The sequence below is a fragment of the Chrysochloris asiatica genome, unplaced genomic scaffold (assembly GCF_000296735.1).
Source record: "Chrysochloris asiatica unplaced genomic scaffold, ChrAsi1.0 scaffold00104, whole genome shotgun sequence".
In the NCBI taxonomy this organism is placed as follows: Eukaryota; Metazoa; Chordata; class Mammalia; order Afrosoricida; family Chrysochloridae; genus Chrysochloris; species Chrysochloris asiatica.
Window position 1 is genome coordinate 9,075,262 of NW_006408622.1, and position 21,474 is coordinate 9,096,735.

Genomic DNA, 21,474 nt, shown 5'->3' on the forward strand with positions numbered 1-21,474 from the left:
GATAGGTCTTCCTATTGCTATCAATAGTAGTATGTTGATGGTGAGTGTGGCCCGCACTCAGGATATGTTTCCTAGCACACAGCAGCATCAGTTAGCAGTCCTCGAGCCAACTGGAAGGTGCAGGAGACACACCCAAACTTACCCCCAGGGAGGTCTTTGCTGTTGGTTTCAGAGGCCTGAGCTATGGAGTACCTAGGGAGGCAGGTAGAGTGATGACTATACTTTCTGAAGCAGTTTGCAACTACCTGGCAACTACCAATTACAGTGGCTACAGGTGAGGAAAGTGGCTTCATGCTTTGGTCAGATTCCCAAGATCTACCTTTTTATTATTAGAGTTTCCCCAGGTACATGGTTGGCAATGAATGCAGCCTCCATTCAAGGCTAAGGTTTACTAACATGCAGTCCTCGTTAGCAGCCCTCAGTGCCAACTGAATATGGGGCAGCTTTGCCCTGGTGGTTTCAGAGGTCAGCACAATATGCACAGGGTTAAGGTAGAGTGTGGAGTCCTGGTGTGGCGCTGTGGGTAAATGTGCCAGACTGCAAAGCCGTTTGAACTGCAAGGTCAGCGGTCAAGTTCACCAGTCACTCCTCAGAAACCCTATACAGGATCGCTATGGGTCGGAATCTACTCGACGGCACTTAACAACAACAAGGTAAGAGTGTAAGGAGCTCTGGTAGTGTAGTGGTTACGAATTGGGCTGCGAACCGCAAGGTCAGCAGTTCGAAACTACCAGCTGTTCCACGGGAGAAAGATGAGGCTTTCTGCTCCCGTAAAGATTTATACGCTCGGAAACCCTGTTTAGGGTCACTATGAATCGGAACCGAGTCGGAACCGACTCCATAGCACATAACCACCACCAAGGTAGAGAGTTCACTACAGGAGCTAACCCCACTGCATGGACCTTCCGAAGCAATTTACAGCAGGCTTGCAGGTGACAAAGAGTCTGGGTGGTGGAGGGGTTGCTATGTTCCAAATGGACCTTCATGGGGGTCTGCCTTGTTGGCTCTCAGAGGGCTCCTGGCAGTATCTTGACTTTAGGAATGCCTGCTTCTTACCGCTCATCACCCTAAGTCAACAGTTCTCAGCATGTACCAAAAGGGGGAGCTAACAGACCGGAACTGACTCCCCTAGAGGTCAGTCCTGTTGGTTTCAGAAGTCAGTAATGAAGTGCTCTAAGAGGCTGGTTGGGGAGGTGCTAGCACATTCCAAAGGGAAACCCCCCCAAGGAAAGTCTGCCTTGTTGATTTTAGGAAAGAACCTGGGGTTCCTATCTTTTTGCTCCAGCGGGATTGTGGTGGTTACAGAATCAGTTTTTTTCTGGGGCTATTACTCCAGTTCACAATAGCCAGCAGCCTGCCTAGCTAGGGCAGAGGCAGGGACAGTGGGAAAAACAAGTTTTCTATCATAAGAGACTTCATTTGTGGATACTTGCTTGTCTGTAGTTTCCCTCTGGTTTTTTCTGCTCCCTGATTCAGTGTCCCTCAAAGTAGAGCACCATTTTCTTGTATTTCTTTTTGTGTTCGTAGAGAGGATTGCAATGCATTATTTTTAATAGGAGTGTCCCTGTAGCTAGTTACAAAACATTTATTCATAAACCCAGTTTGCATGTAACAATATGTCTGCAAGGCCAAAACATTATGCTAATTAACTTTTGGAACCTAAGGTCAGAGTCAGTGTTATTACCCAGTTACAACGATGCTTTATATCTTGTGGTTTTGTATACACCTGCTATAAGGACACACAGTTGTTAGTTACTATTGGTGTCTTTATAGTCACTGATTTTGTCAAAGTTTTTGATGTTTTAGCTATAATACTGTGAGGATATTTGTGAACCAACATCAATTACTTTTTTGAGAATGAAGTAGCAATGAAAAGGAGAAAACTCAAAAAAGGTTTCTGTCCAGTTGCAAATAGTGTTGTAACTATTAATGTTGTCATGCACACCTTAGCCTCAAAGTGACATTTTTGTTTTTAACACTTTAAAGAGGTCTTCTACAGCAGATTTGCCCAATGCAATAATTCATCTGATTATAGCTGCTTCTATGGGCACTGATTGTGGGTCCAAGTAAAATGAAATTCTTGACAATGTCATTCTTTTCTCCCATTTATCATGATTTTACTTACTGGACTTGTGTGGATTTTTGTTTTCTTTATACTGAGATATACAAAACGATGTATAGTCTTTGATCTTCATCAGTAAGTGCATCAAGTCTTCTTCACATTAGCACGCAAGGTTGTCTGCATCTTGAAGATCGTTAAAGTGTCTTCCTCCAATCTTGATGCCACATTCCTCCTCAGATCGTTTAGCTTCTCAGATTATTTGCTCAGCATACACATTGAAAAAGTATGACGAAAGGATACAGTCTTAAAGCATACCTTTCCCTATTCTAAACACATAGCATCCTCTTTCATTCTGTGTGAACGACTGCCTCTTCGACTGTGTATAGGTTCCCACAATTACAGTGGTGTTCTGGAATTCCCATTCTGTGCAATGTTATCCATGATTTGTTATGATCTACATAGTTAAATGCCTTTCTTTGCAAAGTCAATAAAACATGGGTAAACATCTTTCTGGTAGTCACTGCTTTCTGACATCAGTAATGATATCCCTTGTTTAATGTCCTCTTTTGAATCTGGCTTGAATTTCTGAAAGTTCTTTGCTGATGTAATGCTGCAACCATTTTTGAATTATTTCCCACAAAAATTTACTTGTATGTGATATTGCTTGATCATTTCTTCATTCTGTTGGATCACTTTTCTTTGGAATGGGCACACATATGGATCTCTTTCAGTCAGTTGGCCAGGTAGCTATCTTCCAAATTTCTTGGCATAGATAATTAAGTGCTTCCAGTGTTGCTTTTATTTGTTGAAACATCTCAGTTGGTATTCCCTCAATTCCTAGAGACTTATTTTTCACCAGTGTCTTGAGTGAAGCTTGCACATCTTCCCTTCAGTACTACCAATTTTTGATCATATGCAACCTCTTAAGATGGCTGAACATTAACCAATTATTTTGGGGACAGTGACTGTGTATTCCTTCCATATTTCCTTCATGCTTCCTGTATCGATCAATATCTTGTCCATAGGAGCCTTCAGTATTACAAGTCAAGACTTGAGTTTTTCTTCAGTTCTTTCAGCTTGAGAAATGCCAAATGTGTCCTTCCTTTTTGGTTTCTTAACTCCAAGTCTTTGCATATTTCATTACAACACGTTCCTTTGTCTTCTTGAGCTGCCCTTTGAGATCTGTACAGCTTTTTTACTTTATTATTTCTTCAGTTCACTTTTGCTGTTCTGTGTCCAGAGTCCCTTCTGATCTCCATTATGGTCTTTTCTTTCTTTCCTGTCTTTTTAATGATCTTCCGTGTTCTTCATGTATGATGATCTCACAACTTGCCCAGTCTTCAGTCATTAATGTTCAATGTGTCATTTCTGTTCCTGAGGTATCTCTAAATTCAGATGGGATATACTCAAGGTCTAATTTTGATTTTTGTAGACTTGTTTTAATTTTCTTTAGCTTTAACTTGAACTTGCATGTGTACAATTGATAGTTTGTTCTTCAGTCAGCCCCTGGCCTTGTTCTGACTGATGAAGTGAGCTTCTCCATCAACTCTCTTGAAAACTGTACTCAATTTGGCTCCTGTGTATTCCATCCACCAGGATCCATGTGTGTACTCACTGTTTATGGTATTTGCAGTAAAAAAAGTTTTGGTTTTGCAAAATTCTATGATGTGATCTCCAGCTTCGTTTCTATCACCAACGACATATTTTCCAACTGCTGATTCTTTTAGGCATGCTTTTGCACATGTGATATTTATGTTCTATACATTGCCTTCTTTGTGATATACTGATTCCCAGTCAGGGAAGAGGTGCATGGCAAAGTGTGGTGCTTGACAGTGTGTAGAGGGATAAACGCAGAGATCAATTAAAGAGATGAGAGAACCCAGAAGTTGACCCACACTGACTATGCCCAATTGACTTTACAAAGGTGCCAAATAAATTCAATGGACAAATGATAGTCTTTTCAAAATTTGATGCTGGAGCTATCAGACCTAACCCTCATAACTTATACAAAAAATTAACTTGAAATGGACCATTACTTTAATTATAAAATATAAAACTATAAAACTTTTAGAGAAAAAAAACACTAGGAATTCTTAGGATCTAGGACTAGGTTCTTAGAGTCCTGGTGTGGCGCAGTGGGCTAATGTGTCAGACTGCAAAGTCCTTTGAACTGCAAGGTCGGTGGTTCAAGTTCACCAGCTGCTCCTTGGAAACCCTGTACAGGGTTGCTATGGGTTGGAACTGACTTGATGGCACTTAATAATAATAGGACTAGGTTCTTAGTTCTTATACTTGATACCAAAAGTACAATCCATAATGGGAAAAACTGATAAATTGGACCTAATCAAAGTTAAAATTTTTGGTTCTGAGGGTAAAAAAAAAAACCCAGTGAAGAGGATGAAAAAAATCAAGCTACAGTTTGGGAGAAACTATTTGCCAGCCATGTGTAAAACAAAGGACTTGTATCTCTCAAAACTCAACAAAACAAACAAAACAAAGAGCGACCCAACTAGAAAATGGACAAAAGACTTGGATAGGAATTTCACTAAAGAGAATATATACATGCCAAATAAGTGCATGAAAAGATCTTCAACATCATTAGCCATTAAGGAATGAAAATTAAAGCTACTATGGTGTGTATAGCTACACACCAACCAGAATTGGTAATAAAAAAGAAATTATGATTCCACTAAATACTGGTGAGGATATAGAGCAACTGGATCACTCACACATTGCTTGTTGTTGTTAGGTGCCATTGAGTCGGTTCCAACCTTATGCACAATAGAATGAAACACTGACTTGTTTTGTGCTATACTCAATCGTTGTTAAGCTAGAGCCCATTGCTGTGGCCAGTGTGCCAATCCATCTCATTGGGGGTCTTCCTCTTTTTCTCTGACCCTCTATTTTACCAAGCCTGATGTCCTTCTCCAGGGACTAATCCCCTGATAATATGTCCGAAGTATGAGAGATGAAGTCTTGCCACCTTGCCTTCTAAGGAGACTTCTGGCTGCACTTCTTCCAACACAGATTTGCTTGTTCCTCAGCCTGTGGTACCTTTACTATTCTCCTCCAAGGCTTTAAATCCTGTGGGAACAAACAACCTCATTTTTCTTCCACAGGGCGGCAGGTGGGCTCCAATCACCAATCTGTGGTTAGCAGTACAGTGCTTATCTTACAGAGCCACCATGCTCCCAGAAATTCCCCTAGCAGTAGTTTATACCTGAGAGAGATTAAAGCACATGTCTTCGCAAAACCTTGTATGTACCATTGATAACTTGTACATATTCATGGTAGCAAAATTCATAATAGTGAAAAAGTGAAATAATCTAAATGTTCAATTACTGATAAATGGATAAACAAAATGTGACATATCCATGTTGTTGTTGTTGTTAGGTGCTGTGGAGTCAATTCTGACACATAGCACCTGACTCAAGACCATTGTTACTGCCACTGTACCAATCTATCTTGTTGGGACTCTTCATCTTTTTTTGCTGATGGTCTACTTTACCAAGCCTGATATCCTTTTCTACTGGCTGGTCCCTCCTGATAACCAATGTCCAAAGTATGTGAGATGAACTCTCTCCATCCTCACTTCTAAGGAACAGTCTGGCTGTACTTCTTCCAAGAGAGATTTAGTAATTCTTCTAGCAGTCCATGATATATTCAATATACTTTTCCAACACCATAACTCAGAAAGCATGAATTCTTCTCCAGTCTTCCTTATTCATTCTCCAATGGTTGTTAGATGCTGCTGAGTTGGTTCTGACTCATAATCACTCTATGCACAACAGCATGAAGCACTGCCTGGTCTGGCACCATCCTCACGTGCAGATGAGGTGACTGAAACTATCCTGGCTTGGGGTCAGGAGCACCTTAGTCCTCAAAGTGACATCTTTACTCTTAACACTTTAAAGAGGTCTTTTGCAGCAATATTTCCCAATGCAACAAGCCATTTTTTTTAAAGTTTTTATTGTGAATTGAGTGAAAGTTTACAGGGCAGGTCATCAGTTTTACATCCAACAAATCATACACCTTGTTTCATTACAATGATTATAATCCCCTCCACGTACCATCAGATAACAGTATTTCTCTCTAGTCACTTTAGCTTTTTTTTTTTTAACACTCAGGAATATATAATAATTTACACCACCAGAGGGCACATTCTGCAAATATGCCTCCTGGCTGCCAGCTCACAGTCCCTCTCTTCCCATGAATCTAGAGTCCTCAGCTGCTCCCTCTCTCATGGCCCCATCTCTGCCTCATCTCTGGTGTTGCTGCTTCTCTGGATAAGGTCCCGCATTCCGCTTGTGCTCTTCTCCCTTGATGGTCCTAGGGTCCTCTGTTTCTGGACTGTAAGATTAACCACTCCCCAGTCACAATTAGTCATGATAACTATTACTCACTATTGTCATAAGAATCTTATCATGTTGCAGACTGTGTAAGCCTGGTCAGAAGTTCGAGGCCCTATAGGCCCAAGTGTTACAGGTCGCAGGCTCTGAGGAAAAAATTCTGGTCACTTGGCAGTTAATAGCAAATTGTTTTTCATCTTAGTGTTCAGTTATATTTATTTAATTCCAAACATGAGCCCTTAATGTCCACAGATAAATGTGATATTTTCCTAAAAGCCCAGACTGTAAAGGTTGCAAGGTCAAGCCTTTCTCCAAAAGATTAACTAAAAATATCTTAGCTACTTCCTGGGTCTTTGTTTTACAGACAAAAAAGCCATCTTCCCTGAATCTCTCCCAAGTGCAGGTTATTCAGCCAAGTTCCTGAAAGCCTGGCTCAGGAAGCCGAAACAGTGGGACTCCGCCCAAGCCTTTTGTCCTCCCCTTTCACCTTGCCCCAACTGAGCTCAGGGGCTATAGATATGTTAATTGAGCCTGAGAAACCAAGTTGCAGGCCTGGGATTCAAACCAGCGACGTAAGATGTAAAGTTACCTGAATGTCTGGAAAATTACTGATGTGAGCTGTATCCTGTTTTAGTCCCTCCCAGCTTGGTGTGAAGCTCCTCCCCTAAATAAAACGGAGATGCAGGCCATCCCAGGTGTGCATTACGGGTTGGAGGGCATGCAGTAAAGATTGCAAGGCAGTGAGTTTCTGCCTGCAGAGGCCACGATGCCTGTAGTCCAAAGTCAGCCCACCAGTGATGCATCCACCCTGGTTTCAGGGTGCCTCATTGTCCCCCTCCTTCTGTCTTTCTGTGTATTCTTTTGCTATCTCTATTGCCGCTGGATCTCCCCTCCTCGTGAACCAAACACTTGTGAACAACACAAATATGTTGAGGTCAATCCCCGACATTATCCCCATCTCTTTTAACCAGACCCATCTAGACAAGATGAAAACTATTCTTCCCCACCACAGTATTAAATTAAACTCCCCCTTGAAACCTGTAAGCCAGTTGCAACAAGTCATTTTGACTGGAAAGTGTCATAAAAAAATGTTCTGGTGGTGATGTTTACAGAGCTTTGTAAATATATTAAAATTTTCTGAATTGTACACTTTAAAAGGGTGAATTTTATTGAATGAATTAGTTTTCAATAAAAATGGGTTAGTAAAAAGAGGAAGAACCTCATGGAGATGGATTGAAATTAGATGAATTTCATTTTTCAGCACCCAGGGTGAATTTTTTGTGCTTATTTGTATATACAAAATATGCAATTATGGCATTTTCATGATTTCTGTAGATATTGCCAAATTGTTCTTCAAAGAGGTTCTATTTATATTTCCACCAATGAGATGGCCTCTTTTACCTGTTTTTCTTGGTTTCGTTCTTTCATCAGTTTCCTACACAACAGTAACGCATCCAGAGACGCTCGGTGAGACCGAGAGACGAGAAGAGAGAAAGAGCACCTGCGCATGTGCAGACTCACCCGCGCATCTCCATATCAAGTCTGCACGGCTTTAAGACTGAGCCCGGCTTCCCTTTGCACTTCCCAACAGTATCAGGTATTCGACTTCCTAAAATGAGATTACTGACCCCCTAATACTTTGATTTTTATATAACCTTCCAGGTATATATTAACATTTCTACAATGACCATTCTGTTACTCATTTTATTTTTCCCCTTTCTTTGAGTCATATCTCAATTTTTCTTTTTATTTCCACAGTTCTTTTTAAAAGCACTGAGAATACATTTTAATACTTTTAAAGTGTTTTTTTAATTGCTTCATCTGTTTTGATTTGTCTCCTTGTACTTCTCAAGAGTTTTCATGTATTTAGTAATTTTTCCGCTAGCTATTACTTTTCATAAAGGTCTAGTTCTAAGTTATTCAGTACAGTAGTTCCTGGTCATGTGTGGTTACTGAGCACTAGGAAAGGTGGCTAGTATAGGAATGTAAAATGTCTCCATATTTTTATATTGATCACATGTTGAAATGACAACATCTTAGACATATGTGCTTGAATATTTTCATTTCACCTGTTTCTTTCTACTTTATTGTGGTAACTGGAAATTTTAGTTACATATGTGACTCATGTTATATTTCTACTGAGCAGCACTGGTCTAGTTCGCTCATTATAGCTGAGAAAGCACCATTCAGAGATAGGAAAAATTCTAGACCAAAAAAAAAGGGCATAGAGTTTTTTCAAATATCCTCTGACAATTTGGGAATCCAAGATTAAAAATAAATAAATAAAAAGGATAGCAGTAGTTCAAGAGAGAAAATTGTCTGAGGTGCTAGGAAACTTAAATTTGGAAAGTCTGTCATTAGTACCCACTTGGAAGTCTAAAATCCATGGAACAGATATATTACTGTTCAATTAAGTTGCAGACTGATGGATTCAGCCCACCTCAGAGCTGTTTATGAACATAGGATTTAAGCAGCACATAGGTGTTCCAGATACAAAGATATCCCAGAACATAGGATCTATAAAACAAGACATAAGCCCAACATTTATTTCCTTAACTAAGAAACTGAACTAGATAACTCAGCACACATTTTTTCTGCTCTTTGAAGAATGTTAATGAGGTTGATTGGAAAGAGGAGGAAGGCAATAGCATTTACTTACTATTTTAGTTAACTTTTGTGTTATGGAGTGTTGTAGACAAGTGTTCTTCATTCTCCCTTCCTGTATTCATTTGATATGCTTAATCATTCAATATATAGTTCTGAGGGCTCTCCTCTTAAGTTGTGACAGTGACAGACAATTTTTAAAATATTCCTAATGGCTTTTTTTTTTCTCCATTTGACTTACAAGAAAATAGAATTAAAAAAATTATGCCATCAAGTAATTCTGCTAAATACTAATAGTAAGCATGGTGACTTAATTTAGGTATAAATCTTTTAATCTAATTACAGTGTGTCTTTGTTTCTGTATGCTACCCACCTATCTGAAATAAATTTGTTTCCACTCATTGCTTCGACTTTAATGACTTCAAACTACTTCCCTTCCCATTTCTTTTGTTCCTTCTAGTATATTTTATAAAACAATATTAATAGCATTACTGCTAAATGTATTATTATAAATTCATGTAACAGTTCTTTGACACAGAGAATTATTTCCCTTTAACATCTGAGGAAACTGAGTTTACAAGGCCAACTGGCCCATTAAAGTCCTAAACGTTTAGTTTGGAAACGATAAGGAACTGATTAATAAGTCATGGAGCATATAGGATGACACCCTGCAAACATTAAGAATTAATTATGGGAAAACCTATTTCTCCATAATTAGGTTATCAAACATTCAGCATCAACATCTATTCTCAAACACTCAAGCATGGAATAATAGTGATCAAATTAACAGAGGTTATAAGTGATCTTCTGTGATGTAACGGAACTCACCTAAATATCCAAGGAGTGAGAATCAGAATCAGTAAAAAGCTGGTTCCTGAAAGGTGGAGGTCATACACACCTACACTTTCAAACACCGTCACCATGTCTGATACCAGCCATTCCCCCTGTGCGCTCTGTATTTCCCTGCTGCGTTCATTGATTCATTGCAACGACCACACAAAACTCAGATCCTCCTCACAGTTGTATAATTTATTGGGGGAAGTAACAGGGCACAACTTAGGATCCGGATCATCTTGGAAGTAACAGGAACAACTTGGGATCAGGATTAGGAAGCACTTAGGCAAGTTTGGAGGGTTACCCCAAAGTGGAGAGCAGCACATCTTTCCCTTCTTCCGCACAGGACAGCTTTCAACCAGGACAGCTCTCAGCTGCTCTCAGCTACGTAAGGAAGCTGGCCCTTCTGGGTCATGCATACTCTGTCAGGACAGGCCTCCTTTTGGCCTAGGGTTACAGCTCTCAGCCTAGCCAGGGCAGCTGCCACTGCGAAAAGTACATCAGCTCGGCCCACAAAATGCTGCTTGCTCGATTTGGACATCCAACTGCATGTGTCCAGACTGTGGCTGGACACATGCAATCTTTTATGGGGTGCCCAGCTCCACTGGTTATCTGCCTGGAGGTGCCCAGTTCGGATCCATGGACCGACTCAGCCATGGCCGCCATCTGCTGGTCTTGAGGTTCCTGCTTCTCATGCCGCTGTTCCCGTATCTCTATCCTTCTGCTCTGCCACCATTTCTTTGTCGCTGCTCATCTTCATGATTACAGCTCGTAACCTGCACGACAGCTCTTTCGGGAGGTTTCCTACGACTCTCTCTCTCCTTGTCTCAGTTTCAAGGCATGTCCCTTCCAGCACATCCATGAACTGAACAATTCCCTCAGTAAATTGCAAGTCACTTTGTCTTACTGGGTGGATTTTCACGGCACGATTTAAATAACAGATTGAACAATATCTGCAAGTTGCAAATAATAGACCAATCAGAAGGCAGACTACATCCCAACCAATTATTTTTGGGAGCATAACAAAGCAAGAGTCAGAAAGGCCATATACAAGGGAACTTCAAAAAGTTCATGGAAAACACATTATGAAAAAAAAACCCCAACTGCATGGATTTAAAAACATGTTTGCAGCAAACTAAACTCATACCAACTTGTTATACAACATGCCTGAACAGGATCTAGTTTGAGACATTAAGAAGGATAAGATATTAGTTTGAAAAGAGGCCCCATCAGAGCAACATGGATTCTGCTAAAATTGAAGAAAATCAAACTAAAGGTGAAGCTTGGGTGGTAGAGTGGTGAAATCTTGGATCCTTTGTGAAAAGTGTATGGGGACAATGCTCAAAAGACATCAGCAGTTTACGAATAGATAACTTGTTTTCGGAAGGGATGAGGCCCACAATGGTAGACTATCCACATGAACTTGTGAGGAGACAATTCATCTTGTTCATGCCTTAGTTGAAGCAGATCAACGATTAATAGCAGAAACAACAGCCAACACTATAGCATCTCAACTGGTTCTGCCTGTACAATTCTAACTGAAAATTTAAAGCGGAGCCAACTTTCTGCTCAATGAGTGCCCAAACTGTTGTGCCCAGGTCAGCTGCAGGTAAGAGCAGAGTTTTCAATGGAAATTTTAGACAAGTCAGATCAAGATCCTGAAGCATTTCTGGGAAGAATTGTAGCAGGAGATGCAACATGGCTTTACCAGTACGATCCTGAAGACAAAGCACAATCAAAGCAATGGCTACCAAGAGTTATAAGTGGTCCAGTCAAAGCAAAAGCAGAGATGTTGTTAAGTACCGTGGAGTCGGTTCTGACCCATAGTGACCCTGCACAGGGTTTCCGAGGCTGTAAGTCTTTACAGGAGCAGAACGCCTCATCTTTCTCCCGCAGAACAGCTGGTAGTTTTGAACTATTGACCTTGAGGTTGGCAGCCCCACTCGTAACCACTACACTACCAGAGCTCCTTAAAAGCAGAGTTGTTGTTGTTAAGTGCCATCGAGTCGGTTCCGACCCATAGCGACCCTGTACAGGGTTTCTGAGGGTGTAAATCTTTACGGGAGTAGAAAGCCTCATCTTTCTCCCGCGGAGCGGCTGGTAGTTTTGAACCGCTGACCTTAAGGTTCGCAGCCCGATTCGTAACCACTACGCTACCAGAGTAGTCAAGAGCAAAAGCCATGGCAACACTCCTTCTGGATGTTTATGGCATTTTGCTTATTGACTTTCTGGAGGGCCAAAAACCAAAAACATCTACTTATTGGGAGAGTGTTTTGAGAAAGTTAGTCAAAGCTTGAGCAGAGAAATATCCAGGAAAGTTTGATTTGAGTGCTAGTGTGGCGCTGTGGGCTAATGTGTCAGACTGCAAAGTCGTTTGAACTGCAAGCTCACCAGTTGCTCCTTGGAAACCCTATACAGGGTCCCTATGGGTCGGAATCGACTCAATGGCACTTAACAACAACAACCTCTACCACAATGCTGCTCAGTCCTCTCGTCAAACAAGGGCAATTTTTCAAGAATTTCTTGGGATCCTCCTTACAGTCCTGATTTGGCTCCTTCTGACTTCTTGCTTCCTAATCTTAAAAAATGTTTAAAGGGCACCCGTTTTTCTTCAGCTAACCATGTACATGAGACTGCATTGCCATGGTTAAATTCCCAGGACCCTCAGTTCTTTAGACATGGACTAAATGGCAATAGACTCACTTACAAAAATGTCTTGAAGTTGATAGAGCTTATGTTGAGAAATAAAGTTTATATTTAAAATTTTTTTTTATCTTTTGATTCCATTTTTCCATGAGCTTTTTGAAGACTCCTTGTGTAAGAGAAACAAACTGTGCCTTAGCGCCATTCTGAAGAAAATGGTGGCAAGCCTGGGGTAGAGTGAAGAAATGAGTGACAAAAGCAAACATCCTTTAAATGTTCTTTAATTTTTTGTGAAAGCTTAAATATAAAGAAAGGTACAGAGAATATGCATTTACAATGACATACCCATGATAATTGGCCATATTTGCCTTTTTTTAAAAAAACGGAAAGAACTATTACAATCTCCTTTTGCATCCTTTACCCAATTCTCTCCCCAGAGATACCACTGTCTTAAATTTATTATTTTCATGAATGCTATTACTATGTAGTATTTAGCCATGGAAAATATATAGCATTGATTTGCATGTTTTCACTGTATATAAACAAGAGATATATATCACACAAAATACTTTCAAGTTCACTCCCAATATTGTTTGTGAAACTTATCCAAGTTGTTACAATTATTTCCAGTTTTGACTGGTGTTCTAATACCACCAATTTCATCCTTCAACTGGCATGAAGTGCCATTTTTATCATATACAGGATTTCTACAGATAGATCATAGTCAATCTTTTTTTTTTTTTTTTTGCTATTTTAAAGAATTTATACTTCATAGACTAATTACAGAGCAAATTTGTGAAATTAAAGGGGAAAAAAATGCCCTCTGAGGAATTTGGCTGGAATTGCTTAATTTGTTAATAGAAATATCTACGAACTTTTTATGTTAGGTTTCTTCCACCTAGTTCTCAATTTATATTTTTATTATTCTGTAGTTTTTTGGGGTTAGGAAGTTTCATATTTAAGTATTAATATTAAATATTACTATTTAAATATTAATACGATCTCAGCTTCTACAATTTAGTCCCTTTAGGGCTTGACCTTTGCATGCTAATTGTTTCCTCATGTCTAAACAGTGCCTGGGAAATTGTAGTGTGCTGTTGGATCAATTCTGGCTAATAGCACTCCTACAGGACTAAGCCGTTCATAGGGTTTCTGAGGCTGTCCTCATTACAGGAGCAGACTGATAGGTCTTGTCTCCCACGGAGCAGCTGGGAGGGTCAAATCATTGATGTTTCATGCAGCAGCTGAGTCTTTAACCACTGTTCCACCACGACACCTTAGGCAAATAGTAGCTACTCCATAGTTACTGAATGAATGAAAGCCTGTATTGATATATCTGGAGTTTTCCTCCCTTACAATCCCTTTTTCATTTCAGTTTTGCAACAAATGGACAAAACTTTAGAAAGTTTCTACTTTTTCTATGCTCTGGAACAGTTTTGTGTTATAGTTTAAAGGCTTTAAAATCATCTGAATGATTATATGAGTTTACAATTATCTGAGCCTAGTGCCTTTTTATGAGATAGTATAAATTTCCATGTTTGTTGGGTTTTTAGAGTTAATTGTGAAGTACTCCAACCTCAGTAGAAATTCTGCATTCTTCTTAGTGAATCCTGGTCTTCCTTATTTTAATTGATGTATCCAAGCCATTCTTCACATAGTCCAGCTTCTCTGATTCTCTGCTTAGCATACAGACTGAATAAGTATGGTGAAAAGATGTAGCGTGGTTGTACACCTTTCCTGAGTTTAAGCCATGTAGTTAGTTCCCACTCCCTTGTTCTCTTGGAGTGACCGCCTCTTTATTATAGGTCTATTATAGGTTCCACATTAGTACAATGAAATATTCTGAAATTCCCATTCTTTGCAATGTTATCTAAAATTTGTTATGACCCATACAGTCAAATGCCTTTGTACAATCAATTGCTTTATAAGGATGCAAAAGATGAACAATGAATAAGGAAGACCAAAGAAGAATATTGGACATACCATGGACTGCTGGAAGAATGAACAAATCTGTTTTGGAAGAAGTGCATTCAAGTTGCTCTGTAAAAACAAGGATGGTAAGACTTTATCTCATGTACTTTGGACATGTTCTCAGGAGGAACCGGGCCCTGAAGAAGGACATCGTGCTTGATAAAGTAGGCCCACTGCCAGTGAAGTAGCTCTGACTCTTAGAGACCCCATAGGACAGAGTAGAGCTCCTCCCTAGGGTTTCCAAGGATGTAAATCTTTATAGAATGAGACTACTTATCTTGCTCTTACAGAGCAGGTGATGGGTTCTAACCATTGTCTTTTGGGTTAGCAGAACCGAACTCACTGCACCACAAGGGCTCCTTGGATAAAGTCGAGGGTCAGTGAAAAGAGAAAACCCTTCAATGAGATAGACCGACACTGGCTACCACAATGGCCTCAACCATAGCAACGACTGTGTGGGTGGTGCAGAACCGGGTGGTGCTTCATTCTGTGGGACATGGTTGCCCATGAGTCACAGTTGACTTGACAGCAAATAGTAACAACAACAACATGAACTACTGGGAAAATGAACAAATCTGTTTAGGAAAAAGTACAGCCAAAATGTTCCTTAGAGACGAGCATGGTAAAACTGTGTCTCATAGACTTTGGACATGTTCTCAGGAGGAACCAGTCCCTGGAAAAAGGTATCATACTTGGTAAACTAGATGATCAGAGAAAACGAGGACCTTCGACAAGATGGACTCACACAGTGGCTGCAGCGATTGAGACGGCCCAGGTAGGTCTGGGCAGTATTTCGTGCCATTGTACATAGAAGTTGCTGTGAGCTGGAACCAACTTGATGGCACCTAATAACAACATCCAATCCATTCTCATTAGAAATGTCCTAACACTTGTCATAAGTGTTATAGTTCTACTACCAGTGTCTATATTAATTACACACCCAAGGTACAAAGACTCCCATTTATGTCCCCAAATGTTTAGGTTTTCCTCGTTCTGACCTGCTGCTTCCTGGGGATGCTCTACTTTGTCTACCAAGAAACCTTGTTTTAGCTGTGAGGACTAAATGAGTTAATAAATGGTGAGTACTTTAAACAGTACTTGGTGCATAGTAGGCACTCAATATATGTTATTTATTAAGCATCTGCTGTACATGAAGTGTTTTACATGCAAACTTCTCATTTTATGCATAAATCTACAACAGACACGATTTCATTTCATGCTTACATTTCTGTAATACATCATCCTTTATTATCTCTATTTCAAAAATTAAAGAAAACCCTGAGGTTTCACAAACCAACAAATTGTTCAGAGTGCCACAATAGTGGCTGAGCTATGATTCTCCAGAATCTAAGTTGTTAGTGCTGGGAAGTTTCTAGTGTCCAGAGAGGGAGCTAGAAGTCAAAGAAGGTTGAATTCTATGGGCCCATTCCCATCAAGTCGATTCCAACTCATACTGACGTTAAACAACAGACTACAACTACTTCCCCCCCCCCCCCCATACAGGGGTTCCAAGGCTGCAATTTTTAAAAAAATGTTTTATTGTGAATTATGTGATAGTTTACATGGGAGAACATTAGCTTTAATTCATCCTATCGTATATCATTTCATTGCCATGGTTACAATCCCCTCCATGCATCATCAACCAACCACACAGTATTTGATAGCCCCCAGTCATCAGCACACAGCCCTTCTCCCTCTCTGGGTCTAGAGTCCCCAGCCGCTCCATCTCTCCACGTCATCATCTCTGCCAAGGCTGCAATTTTTACAAAACATACACTGGAGATCATACAATGAAAAGTCTCATAAGAAACTTTAAAGGCAGTGGGTCTAAGAACAATAAGGCAAAGAAATCAAAAACCCCCAAACCCATTGCTCTTAAGTTGAGTACAACTCCTTCTTACCCTATAGGACAGAGTAGAACTGCCCCAGAGGGTTTCCAAGGTTGTAAGTTTTGTGAAAGCAGTTGGACACATCTTTCTCCAGGGGAGCAGCTGGTTGTTTCTAGTCACTGATTTTTCAGTTAGCGGCTGAGTGTTCATAACCTCTGCACCACCAGTGATGTGAATTACTAAAAAAAAAAAATCCGTTTGGGTGCTTTGTGGAAATGGATTTAAGGAGAGCCAAAGTGAATGCAGGAAGTCCTGTTAGAGGCTAAAGTAGTTGTCCAGAAGAGAGGAAGCTTGGATGAAGTTGAAAAGTTTGTTGTTGTTGTTGTTAAGTGCCATGGCATCAATTCCAACTCATAGCGACCTGTGTAAGGTTTCTGAGGTGGGGCTGGTGGGCTTAAACCACCGACTTGTGGTTAGCAGTCCAGTGCTTATCCTACAATGCCATACCAAGAATCATGGCAACATCAGAGATAAAGAAAAAAAGACATATTCTAAATTGAAAAGACAGGAGCTATAGGATTTGGTGACTAACCAGATTGGGTGGTGAGGGTGACTCCACAACATGAATTTTCTGATGATGAGCAAGGTGAGCATGCTGTCTGAAGGTTTTTTTGCATTCCTTACATTCATAGGGTCTTTCTCCAGTATGGATTCTCTGATGTTGGGCAAGCGATCCACAGTAACTGAAGGCCTTCCCACAAACATTACATTCGTATGGTTTCTCTCCAGTATGCACTCTCTGATGTTGAGTGAGGGATGAGTCATTGCTAAAAGCCTTCCCACATTTAATACATTCATAGGGTTTCTCTCCCGTATGAACTCTCTGATGTTGAGCCAGGTATGCAATCTGGCTGAATGCTTTCCTGCATTCCTGGCATTTATAAGGTTTTTCTCCAGTATGAATTCTCTGATGTTGAGCAAGGTGTGAATTCTGGCTGAAGGCCTTTCCACATTCCTTGCATTTATAGGGTCTCTCTCCAGTATGTATTCTCTGATGCACAGTAAGGTATGCACGAAGGCTGAATGCTTTTCCACAAACATTACATTCATAAGGTTTCTCCCCGGTGTGAACTCTCTGGTGTTGGGCAATGGATGATCTATTGCTAAAGGCTTTCCCACACTCAATACATTCATAGGGTTTCTCTCCAGTATGAACTCTCTGATGCTGAGCAAGGTAGGCAAACTGGCTAAAGGCTTTTCTACATACCCTGCATTCGTATGGTTTTTCTCCAGTATGCACTCTAAGGTGTTGAACTAGATGTGCATTCTGACTGAAGGCTTTCCTGCACTGTTGACATTCATAGGGTTTCTCTCCAGTATGAATCCTCTGATGCTGAACAAGATTTGATCTCTGACTAAAGGCTTTTCCACAGTCCACGCATTTGTATGGTTTCTCTCCAGTGTGAATTCTTTGATGAAGAGTAAGGGATGAGCTCTGGCTGAAGACTTTTTCACAATCATTACATTTCAAAAGTTTCTTCTCTACATAGACATTCTTGGGCTTACTGCCCATTAATTTTCTTTTAAAGCTTTTTTTGTATGTGTCAGGTTTGTGTGCCTTTTCCTCCTTGGGAATTATCTGTTGTGCGTGAAACAGTGTGTTCTGATAGAAGCTTCTCCAAGAGTTGTCAGACTCTAGCCCTTTGTTATCAGCAAGGGTTTCTTCATGAACAATTGCCTCTTCTTTAAAACGGGCCTCCTGATTTCCTGTTTGCCTCTCAAAATGATGCTCATAACTCCACTCTTCTTTTATACTGGAGTATTCAAGGCCATAGCGTGTACGTTTTTCTATTAGCTGCTGGGCTGATTCTTCTTCAAATATGGCCTGCATGGGGGTTAATTCTCCAGTTGCACACATAGAGTCCCAGCCTGAAAAACCATAAGAAAAGTCTTCTCTATTATGTGCCAACAGAAAGTCCATTCAGAAAATGAATTACATGAATTTCATAGCAGATGAGACTCATAAGGACGGTGTTCCCATCGTTCTTACACGTACAAGAACACAAATGAAGTTGCTTACAGAGAAACTTAGGGGTAAATGAGTGAAATTATTAAATAATCAGTTAAATAAAATCTCAGGACAAAAATGAAATATAAAGGAGATCTGGGCTCAGTTAAAATGTTATGCCTATATTAATAACACAGGTACTCCATTCTTACAGTTGCTTCATTCAAGAACACTCCTTGAACAAATATTTACCTTGTGGCAAGTACTGTTCTAGATGCTTTCAGCATTCTAGCAAGTAAAACAAAGATTCTTACCTTTATTGACCTTATATTCTTGGGGTGACAGAAAATAATTGACAAGTAAATTTTATTACATGTTATAAAGTACTCAGTGAAACAGAAAGAAAAAGAAAATCAGGATAAAGGTGATCAGGAGTGTGGAGAAAGTCAAACGTCGGAATCACCAATAAATTAACCAACTTGAAGGCGCTTAATGACAGCTACAACATCATACTTAATGGTTAACAAACACTTTTCCCTGAAGATTAAGAGCAAGGCAACAATGTCCACTCTTATTCAACATAGTACAAAAAATTACTAGTCAGTGTATAACAGCAGGAAAAGCAGTGAAAAGGCTTAAGTACCAGAAGAGATGAAACAACATTCTCCCTAATTGAAGATGACTGGATGTTCCATATAGAAAACCTCAAGGAATCTACAAAAACCTCCTAGAATTAGCAAGTTCAACAAGGTCATACAATACAAGATCAACATATAAACATAAGATGTATTTCTATAGATGAGCAGTGAATACATGAACACCATTTCGAATGCTAACACCCCTCCAAAGAAAGAAGAAATATTAAGTACTTATCTAACTAAATATCTACACTGTTGGTTTGCTAAACACTATAAAACATGTATGAAAGAAAACCTGGACAAAATGGAGAGACATGCTGTGGTTTTGGGTTGGAAGACACTGTTGTGAGTTTTCACCAAACAGAAATATAGGTTAAAATGATTTCAATAAAAATACCAGCAATATTGTTTTGTAAATATAAGTGAGCTTATTCAAAATTTATATAAGAAAGAGAATGAATGAGAATAACTAAACAGTGAAAAGAACATTAAAATGTCAAAAATCATTTTAGCTGGTTTTATGATCTACTGGACAGCAACAGAAATAAAGACTAGAATACTGGCAGAGGGCTAGACACAGATCACACAAGAGCCTGAAATATACTTCTCACCATTTATCTCCAAAATATAAAATCTTATGTTCACACAAAAACCTGTACATAAAGGTTCATAGCAGCCTTCACTACCAGTCAGTCCACTGACGCTCACGGATGCCCAGATATTAAATCCAAATATCTTTCAGGAAGTGAGTAGTTGGGCAGACCATACCATAGAACACAACTCCATAATCAAAATGAATGAGCTATTTATATACACAACAACTTGGATGAACTGTAAGTCATTATGCTGAGTGACTTGACTCAGCATATGGTTTTATGTGGCTGTGATGCTGAAAGCTATGCCATCACAGTTTCAAACTCCAGCAGAGTCACCCATAGTGGATAGATTTATTTCATTGACGTTTCCAGACTAAACCAGATGCAGAAGAATGCCCAGGCAATCTACACCTAAAAAATAATTTTTAAAGCTAATGAAAATAACAGCAGAACACTGTCTGAACTAGTGCCAGAAGATGAGCCCCTTGGGTTGAAAGGCACTCAGATATGACTGGGAAATAGCTGCCTCCCCAAAGTACAGTTGATCTTAACAGCATGGATGGAGTAAGGCTTTCAGGACCTTCATTTGCTGATGGGGTCTGATACAAAATGAGAAGAAATGGCTGTAAAAAAATCCATTAACAATCAGAGTTTGGGATGTATAATATTGTTAAAAACCTGGCAAGAATTGTTTCTTCCTTTTATGAAGGATACACTGCTTCAGATAAAAGAAATTGGTGGCCAACTTCATCAAGCACATCTGACAGCGCACAGAAAAGGATTGTGGCTGTTTGCTGCTGTCGAGGAGACACTGCCTGGTGTGACCTGCTGCTGCTGTTGCTGCTGTGTGCCATCAAGATGGCTTTGACTCATAGTGACCCTCTAAAGTGTTTCTATGGCCGTGAGTCTTCACGGGAGCAGAAAGCCTTCTCTTTCTTTCTCCCATGGAGTGAGTGAGGGATTCAAACTGCTGACCTTGCAGTTAGCAGTGCAATGCATAACCGCTACCAGGGTTCCTTGTATTCGCTAACCTCCTAATATTCTCTAAACACCTCTACATTTAAGAGGTGTGATGAAAATCAGAACATCCCCCCTGCACCGCCACCAAAAAAACCCCAAAACAACGAACAAACAGAGGGAACGGAAGCAAATGGTGTTGAATGATGATGCCCGGGGGAGACTGTAATCATTGCAATGAAGATGGTGTAAAGCTGATGTTCTCCCATGTAAACTATCACTCAGTTCACAGTTAAAAACAAAGTTTTAAAAAAAGTGCCATGAGACATTGCCAACACTGAGTCAATGAAAAACACTGAGTCACCTGAATAGCAAGGTACCTGCCTGTTTCTTCTTCACTCACCTGAGCACAGGCCTTCCGACAGCTCTGTCTTCACCAGCCAGGGTTCTTGCCCTTGCTCCAACAATAATATCACACTTGGCTTCGAAAAACAAAGTCCTGCAAAAATGAAACGAAATAGAATTCACATCCAATTCTTTAATCAACAGAAAGAGGGAGCTTACAGTAAGCAGAGAACATGTTAAACGGACATGTATTAGAAGAACAAGGAAAATGCAACTTCAGACATAGGTTTATAAATGACCTGTCCACTGCCTTGTGGTGTAGGATATACACTGGACCGCAAGGTTGGTTTGAACCATAAGGTCGGCAGTTCAAACTCACCAGCTACTCCTTGGAAACCCTTCACAGAGTTGCTATGAATTGGAACCTGACTCAAAGTCACTTAACAACAACTGCCGACTCCACAAATAGTAAAGCATTTATTTGGCATAGGAAGTAGACATTCAGTCAAGTATTGCCAATGCTACCTGAAAGTACACAATGGTGTTAGCAAAAAACCCCTTATGAATGAGGATAGGTCTCTTGTGATACAATAGGGAATAATTGTTATCAGGACTGATTGTGAGGGTTGGAAATGTAA

General features: G+C 40.0%; 1 protein-coding gene across 1 annotated transcript in view; it reads right to left on the reverse strand.

Moving 5' to 3' along the window:
* Positions 1-16,794: 16,794 nt before the first annotated feature.
* ZNF570 (zinc finger protein 570) overlaps positions 16,795-21,474 on the reverse strand; it is a 22,073-nt gene continuing 17,393 nt past the window's right edge. Inside the window, exons 3-4 of the mRNA XM_006867327.1 lie at positions 20,895-20,990; positions 16,795-18,221 (exon numbers count right to left, since the gene is read on the reverse strand). Of these exons, the coding sequence (XP_006867389.1) occupies positions 16,864-18,221; positions 20,895-20,990 (1,454 nt within the window). The 3' untranslated portion in view covers positions 16,795-16,863. The remainder of the gene's footprint in view (positions 18,222-20,894; positions 20,991-21,474) is intronic.